We start from the raw sequence: 8,764 nt of genomic DNA on the forward strand, positions 1-8,764 counted from the left end.
GTGGGGAATGGTGGAGTCCTGGAAGAGCTTTGGGGCTGTGAATCTAGTCGTAGCTGCCTTGGTAAATCTGGGGGATGTGATAACCATTCCTGTTCACATCTGGTGTGGCACACTGATGAGCCCCAGCATGGGACAGCTGTTCTGAGGATCTTATATTCCAGCCTCCCTGACTCTATGACAAGACATACTGTCTCTCTTCTGGATGCTTCCATCCTGGGCTACTCCTTCTCAATTTATTTTGTGAATGCATCTTCCTGTGCTCAAGTCACCAGTGTAGGAGCAAACCTCGATACTCCTAAGTCCTGCTGTGGCAGTATGGAGCAGTGGGACTCTGCATTGCCTCAGTGCCAGGCTCCAAGTGTCAAGAAAAGGACTATACTCCTCCACACGATATGTTATTTAAAATGAAAATAGTGCTCAACTACAGAATATGGTTTTGTTTCCTTTGCCATAGTGACTTTATTAACACAGGAATTATCAAAGCCAGCCGGGCCCTGGTTCTATTCTCACCCTGCTTGCCTATAGCTCTCCTGCTCCATATGGGTACGAGAATCCTCTATGACCTCCCTTGGTCATATCCCTGGCAGGTAAGAGCCCTGGTTGTACATGGAGAATGACTGAAAAATCCAATGGTGTGAAGAGTGCTACAGCCAATAACCATCATGAACCCCCTGCCATCAAGGCCAATGGCAAAGATGACTGCAGGACCAGTAGCAGGTGAGTCTGCTGAGGCTGGGTGATTTCACAGATGGTCCAGAGGTTGCTACTCCCCATCATGCCTGCACCATTGTTGTAGAGCAAGCTATCTTTGGCTTTAGGATTCCTTTGCAAGGGAATATAAGAGTTCCAGGCATGTCCTAGGAGGCAACACAAGTCACACACCCAGAGAACACTGGGTCAACTCTGTCGCTTTCTCTACAGGCCACAGTCTGCGGCTGATGATGATACCTCCTCTGAATTGCAGAGGCTGGCGGAGTTGGACACTCCACGACGGGGAAGGGGTGGCTTCCAAAGGTGATTCCCCCCACCCTAACCTGCTGTTCCCCCTTCTGTCCATGGGGCTTGTCAGGGTAATTACAATGGCCCTCCTTCTCTTAACTCCTCTAAGCCTTCTATCAGACACTAGAGACCTGAGCAACACCAAAGCTCCTGTGAGACAAGATGGGAGAGACCAGAGGAGGCCTCCCTTCACACTTCACAGTCTGAACTTTGCGGGGAGGTATCTCTCACTGTTGAGGGGCCTCGGTAGAGGGCCCTGAGGTCACTACCCCAGACCAGTAGGCTCTATAAGGAAATCAGGAAGCCCGAGACAACCCCCATCCTGACCTGTCCTGACATTAACACAACCTCCATTTTGCATTGAAGACCTGCTTTTTGTTCTGCACAATCAAATGAGATGGCACCTTCTATTGGAAATCTTCCTAGGCACCCATCCCCACAGGATGTATTTGAATCATGCCTGAGTCCCAGACCCTTCCCTCAATGCTGGCCTATGTCCCAGTTCTTAGCACACAGGAAATCATGGCCTGGTCTGTTTCCAGGTTTCCCTCTTCATCTCCCATGTCCCCCCGATTTTCCCCCTGCTGAAACAGTGAGCTCTCAGTCTCATGCTCTCTCTCCCTCACCTCTAGGATCGTCCGCCTGGTGGGGGTCATCAGAGATTGGGCCAACAGGAATTTCAGGGAGGAGGAAGCGAGGCCTGATTCATTCCTCGAGCGCTTCCGTGGGCCTGAACTCCAGACCGTGACGACACAGCAGGGGGATGGCAAAGGCGACAAAGACGGCGAGGGAAAGGGCACCAAGTACAACTGTCCAGCCTGTGGGGCTCAAAGGGCTCCCAAACACACAATTGCAGAACTCAGTGTGGTTTCTAATGCCACTGCCAGGGGCAGACCAGGGACTATGTCAAGCCCTGTCATAACAGGGAAAGGGATGGACAGAAATGACCTGCTATGCTTTTAACTCCAGAACATTTCTGTTGTCCCTACCTACAGCCTCTCCAATAGCCCGTGGTCTATTTGCTATGGGAACATCTACTGTCTTTTTTCACCTTAGCTGACCTTCTATCAGATGTCCTCTTGCTGCTCATAAAGTGAATGTGGGCAGGGAGGGGGTTCAGCCAGGGGCATGCCACTTCCAGCCTCACTTCCAGCAGTTGGTAAATGCTGAGGAGGATGCAATCAGAGAGCGCTGCTGAGGGCAGGCCCACTGCAGCTCTACTCTGGGCAAGGAAGTATGTATTGGAAGAGACCATGTAGGAACCTGAGGGGGAAGGCTCTGATGGCTGAGCAGGAGAAAGTGACAGGGTGGAGAAGGCAGAGATGGAGGGTCTACTCTTTGAGGAAGGAGTAGGCCACTGTGGATGTCTGGCCAAGCTAACATTCCCCACCTCTGGTCAGTGAAGGAAAAGGGCTCTTGCCAAAATATGGCATAGCATCTGGAAAAGTGATTTGGAGGCTAGAGGCTGGGGAGCAAAAAGAAAGAGTAGGGTGGGCAAGAAGCATGTAGTTCTCACTTGCCTGGAGTTTGTCTCTTTTGCTGGGAGGGATATAGGAACAGTGGGATAAGCTTGCATTACCAACCTGTGGTTATCCCTCCCCAGACCCTGACGCTCTTCTCTACCCAAAACTCTGCCCCTTGATGTGCCTTCTGGGCAAGGGGCTTCCAGAGAGCTTCAGAGCCAATGGGCCACCCTACATCCAGAAAGGGGAGTGTCTCACACCTGTCAGATGTATGGTACCAGGTTTTGGGTCCCTGAAAAATGGGGCCCCAAGCCAATTTACCCCTCATCCACATATTCCTTTAAGCAGTGATTCTTGGGGGTCCCTAAGCTTCCAGAACATGTAGTGCTGTCTCCTTGGGGGAGCTGGTCCTCAAGCCTGGCCTTTGTTTGTTTCCTTAGAAAGAAATTTGAACTATTTGTCTTGGACCCAGCTGGGGACTGGTATTACCGCTGGCTCTTTGTCATTGCCATGCCTGTCCTGTACAACTGGTGCCTGCTGGTGGCCAGGTGAGTAGGGAGGGGTCTGGAAGAGGGTAGCCAAAAGTAGAGCAATCCACAGGCCCTGGGATTGAGAGCACACAGGTCCCAGCCAATCCCAGCGTAAGACAGTGTTCATACCAAGCCAACTTTCCTTCCAGATTCTCTGGCTGCCAAAAACACCTCTCTATACCTTGATAGCCCATGTTCCCTTCAGAGGGAGTCTTAAAGGTGTTAGCCCCACTTTCTTCTCTTCCTGGGACACCTGCAGCAGCCATATCTATTTCTTGTATCTACCACACTTGTAACTAATGTGATTCTTAGAAACTGGGATTTGGTGATACTACTCCCTCCTCAAAAAACATTTCAATTCCCTATTGCCCACAGGACAAAGTTCAAGCCCTAAGAATGGCCTTCAAAGCCTTTTGAACGTGGCCTGGCAGCATTCCTCACTCCTTTCTGCTCCCACTTCAGTCATTCAGAAAGGTTTTGACTGAGCACTTATTGGGTGCCATGCTCTGGGCTCAATGATGGGGATAATGTGGAGAGCAAGACAGGCATGGTATCCCTCCCTTGGAACTCTTAGGCTACTGGAGGACAGAAATTTCCAATATGAAACAAAAGAAGTGACCAAGATGATTCCAGGAACTTATGGCAGAAAGTTGCTAGAGATCTAACAGTCAGGGTGGGCCTCTCAGGGAAGGTGAGACTATAGCTGAGATCTCATTAGTGGGAGGCAATCAGCTATTTAGATTCTATTCTTGGCAGAGAGAACATTGTGGGCAGAAGGAATAAGTGCAAAGTGTTGGGATGGCCTAGTGTGGATGAAAGCCATGACAATGGCAGGCACTGGTGGTTCTGCAGCCTTGTGAAAAAGAGGCTGGAATTTGATTCTAAATGTTACCATTCCTAGTACACTCTTGGGATCACCATCCTGGATTCTATCCCCTAAATTTCCCTATCCCCAGGCCCTTTCCTAGGCCCGGCCCCATCCATAATTTACCCTACATAGCTCCTGCAGCTTCCAAATTTTTTCCAATCATACTTCTTCTACCCTAACCCTAGCTCACTTGGGCTTACCCATACTTGGCTGGCCAGTGTTCTGTGTTGGGTGCTCAGTAGGTGTATGTTGAAGTGATGAAGATGGAATTTATTCAACTGTGTGCTGTAATTTGCTCTTCCAATGACATATTCATTCATTCCACTGACACCATTCAACTGACACTTGAATTCCGGTGCCCCAGGCTAGGCATAGGACTGGCAGTGATGATGGAGGAAGTCTCTGCCCTCCTGAAGCTCACAGTCTAATGTGTGAGGTAGGCAATTAATGGTCAGTAGTGATGCACACACAGTGATATCTACATAATGATAAGGTTTGGGGTAGAAGTCACTTGCCAGTGTCTCCTTGGCACCAGGCTGACTGTGACTTATCAGTGCCCCTTGTGGCCCTCTCAAGCCTTGAACAAATAGACATTCAGCTTGGGGCTTCCAGGAGACCTCAACTGGCTCTGAGGGTGAAGCCAGCCTTGTTCTTTCACAGAGCCTGCTTCAGTGACCTACAGAGAGGTTACTTCCTGGTGTGGCTGGTACTGGACTACTTCTCAGATCTGGTTTACATTGCAGACCTTTTCATCCGATTACGCACAGGTGAGTAAGCATCTGGGAAGCACAGGTGGCAGTATGACACCTAAGTCCAAAGGCCTGAGTCCAAATTTTGAAGAAATCTACTAGACATGGTGTTGGACTCAAATGCTTGGCTGGAACCCTGGTTGGTGATTGACCGGGGGTGCTCTCTTGGGTCTTTCTGGACAGCCTACCATGTGAGCTATATCTCTCCTTGGGATGAAGGGATAAATGACTAGTTTGCTTATCATTATCCTATAAGGAGGAACAGATCTGAGGGAAGAGGTGACATACTGGCTTGTACGTCTGTTAGGTTTCCTAGAGCAGGGGCTGCTGGTCAAAGATACCAAGAAACTGCGAGACAACTACATCCACACCCTGCAATTCAAGCTGGATGTGGCTTCCATCATCCCCACAGACCTCATCTATTTTGCTGTGGGCATCCATAGTCCTGAGGTGCGCTTCAACCGCCTACTGCACTTTGCCCGTATGTTTGAGTTCTTTGATCGCACTGAGACTCGCACCAGCTACCCCAACATCTTTCGTATCAGCAACCTGGTGCTCTACATTTTGGTCATCATCCACTGGAATGCATGCATCTACTATGCCATCTCCAAGTCCATTGGCTTTGGGGTTGACACCTGGGTCTATCCCAATATCACTGACCCTGAATATGGCTACCTGGCTAGGGAATACATCTACTGTCTTTACTGGTCCACACTGACCCTCACCACCATTGGGGAGACACCTCCCCCTGTAAAGGATGAGGAGTACTTATTTGTCATCTTTGACTTCCTGATTGGAGTCCTCATCTTCGCCACCATCGTGGGAAATGTGGGCTCCATGATCTCCAACATGAATGCCACCAGGGCAGAGTTTCAGGCCAAGATTGATGCTGTCAAACACTACATGCAGTTCCGCAAGGTCAGCAAGGAGATGGAAGCCAAGGTCATTAAGTGGTTTGACTACCTGTGGACCAATAAGAAGTCAGTGGATGAGCGGGAAGTTCTCAAGAATCTGCCAGCTAAGCTCAGGGCTGAGATAGCCATCAATGTCCACCTTTCCACACTCAAGAAAGTGCGCATCTTCCAGGATTGTGAAGCTGGCCTGCTGGTAGAGCTGGTACTGAAGCTTCGCCCTCAGGTCTTCAGCCCCGGGGATTACATTTGCCGTAAGGGGGATATTGGCAAGGAGATGTACATCATCAAGGAGGGCAAGTTAGCGGTGGTGGCTGATGATGGTGTGACTCAGTATGCTCTACTATCTGCTGGGAGCTGCTTTGGAGAGATCAGTATCCTTAACATTAAGGGCAGCAAAATGGGCAATCGGCGCACGGCCAATATCCGCAGCCTGGGCTACTCAGATCTCTTCTGTTTGTCCAAGGATGATCTCATGGAAGCTGTCACTGAGTACCCTGACGCCAAGAAGGTTTTGGAGGAGAGAGGTCGGGAGATCCTGATGAAGGAGGGGCTGCTGGATGAGAATGAGGTGGCAGCCAGTATGGAGGTGGATGTGCAGGAAAAGCTAGAGCAACTGGAGACCAACATGGAGACCTTGTATACGCGCTTTGCCCGCCTGCTGGCTGAGTACACAGGGGCCCAGCAGAAGCTCAAGCAGCGCATCACAGTTCTGGAGACCAAGATGAAACAAAATGAGGAGGATTACCTGTCAGATGGTGTGACCAGCCCAGAGCCAGCTACTGCTGAGGAGCCATGAGGGTGCGAGCCCAATGGCCTCTGCAGCCTTCCTTGCCTTGACCCCAGGAGGTAGAAGAGCTGTCTAGATTTCCAGATTCATATGCATTACATCTCTTGCCCTCTGAATTCTCCCCAAAGCCTCTTCAAAGCTCATGATTTTGGTCTAAACATCCAGGGGTACCCCTCTGAGTGTAGCTAACAGTCAAGCTTGTGGACAGTAGAGACCATGTTGGCTGCATTTCCAGGAGCTTCAGCCTGCCCAAGTCTGAGGAATGAAGAGAGCAGCAGCTGAACTGTCCTTTAGGAGTCTGTCCTGGGACTGGAGGTGTGGACAATGATCTGCTCTGAAGAAGCCCATCCAAAGAATGGCATGCTCTCTGCTGCTCTCTTACCCCTCTCTAGCTCGTTTGTATGTAGCCACTCTGCTCTTTTGATTAGCCTGTCTCTCTGCCAGCCAAGAGTGGCATCTCTGAAGTCCTCTCTGGACCAGGAGATGATGATGCTTCTGGTTTCTGGTCCATTCCAGGAAAGGGAGTGAGGAGTGAGGCAACTGACAATCATCCAGTGAGCAATGCCACCTGGAGAAGGAGGTGGCTGGCAGCTCTAGTCATCACCCCTCTATGGAGAGCATTTCAAAAGAAGACTTGAAGGCTGGTGGTGGGAGGGATACTCTAGTTCATATGTGCTTTAGCAGCACTTAAAGTTAATAAATTCCTTTCAACTATTTGTGGTTATTGCTCAGCTCTTTTCTCCACATTCTTTTCCTGTTCTTCCCTTTTATTCACATTTCTTTGCTGTTGTCCAGACGCCTTCTGCCTGGCATGCCCACTGAAATCCTCCCCTGCCTGTAACCCCTACTTGTCTTTTAGGACTCAAGCTGGGTGCCAGCTCTCTGGAGAACCCCCTTGCCTGTACCCACTCCCCTGCCAGTCTCTGTGATTGGTTTTAATGGATGTGGTTTCCCCTCCAGACTATGGGCCCTTTGAGGGCAAGGCCAAGACAGTCTCCCTCAATGCTGTCTGCAGCCTTGATGATGTGCCTTGCATAGAGTAGAGGTTCTGAGATGTTTATTCACTGGAGTAGTGAGCAAACAGAGTGAGTGGGAATGAATGAATGAGCACAACTAACCCAAACTACTCTGCTTCCATCTGCCAGCATCTGTATTTTGAGAGAAACATGGTTTTATCTGGGGAGCTGGGGAGGATCTTCTGGAGAAGCAGGTATTTGATCTGGTATTACTAGATTTCAGCAGTCTGAGAGACAAATACTGATCAGTGGGCAAGAAGATCTAGCTGTGGACTCTCATGCTTTCATGTCCATACATAATATTCACTCCTTCATTTATTGTGATAAAATGCACATAACTCTAACCATCTTGATGACTTTTATATGTATAATTCAATAGTGACAAGTAGATTCACATTGTCATGAAATCAATCTCCAAAACTCTTTCAACTTGCAAACTAAAACTTTGTACCCATTAAATAACTCCTTTCTCCTCCCTGTCCCAGATCCTGGTATTCACCATTCTACTATCTATTAATTTAATCACTCTAGTAACCTCATATATGTGCAATCATAGAGTATTTGTCCTTGGTGTCTGGCCTATTTCAATTAGCATAAGGTCTTCAAGATTCATCTACGTTGTAATGTATCTCAGAATCTCCTTCCTTTTTTAAAAGTGAATATTATTTCACTGTACAAATATGTCATTTGTTTATTCATTCACATGTTGATGATCACCTGGGTTGTTTTCACCCTTTGGCTATTTGAATACTCTTGCTCTGAACATGGGTGCACAAATATTTCTTTGAGACCCCATTTTTACTTTTTTTGTATATTAACCCAGAAGTGTAGTTACTGGATCATATGATAATTTTATTAATAATTTTTTGAGGAACTTCCATGCCATTTTCCACAGCGGTTGCACCATTTTACATTCCCATCAACAGCATACACTTTCTTCCAATTTCTCCATATCTTCACCAACATTTCTTATTTTCTTTTTTTTGGACAGTAGTCCTCATAATCTGTACGAGACTATGTCTTAATTGTGGTTTTGAGTGGAATTTCTCTAATGAGTTGTGATTTTTGAGAGTATTTCACATGCTTGGTCATTTGTACGTTTTCTTTGAAGAAATGTCTATTCAAGTTCTTTGGCCATTTTTAATTGAGTTGTCAAGTTGTAGGAGTTCTTAATACATTATAGATATTAACCTTTTATCAGATAAGATTTGAAAATATTCCCCCTTTCTATTGGCTGTCTTTCACTCTGTTGATTGTGTTCTTTGATGCATAGAAATTTCTAATTTTGTTGCAGCCCAATTTGTCTAGTTTTTTTTCTTGTTTCTTGGGCTTTGGGTGTCACTACTCATTTTTATGTGAATTAATTCTTCTAGTCAGACTTTGAAATTTAACATGATTTCTTGGCTTCTTTCCTAGCTTACAATAATAAGTCTTACCA

The 8,764-nt window shown here is 47.5% G+C and overlaps 1 protein-coding gene across 1 annotated transcript; it reads left to right on the forward strand.

The window, feature by feature from the left end:
- Positions 1–590: 590 nt before the first annotated feature.
- Positions 591–6,319, forward strand: CNGA2 (cyclic nucleotide gated channel subunit alpha 2; the record flags this gene model as incomplete). The annotated part of the gene is made up of 6 exons (XM_081277929.1): positions 591–717; positions 922–1,014; positions 1,632–1,802; positions 2,903–3,010; positions 4,521–4,627; positions 4,917–6,319. Exons 1-6 carry the CDS (start codon positions 614–616, stop codon positions 6,317–6,319), a joined length of 1,986 nt encoding a protein of 661 aa, XP_081134055.1. The 5' UTR covers positions 591–613.
- Positions 6,320–8,764: the final 2,445 nt, after the last annotated feature.

This window comes from Spermophilus citellus (assembly GCF_964194105.1).
Source record: "Spermophilus citellus genome assembly, chromosome: X".
Lineage (NCBI taxonomy): Eukaryota > Metazoa > Chordata > Mammalia > Rodentia > Sciuridae > Spermophilus > Spermophilus citellus.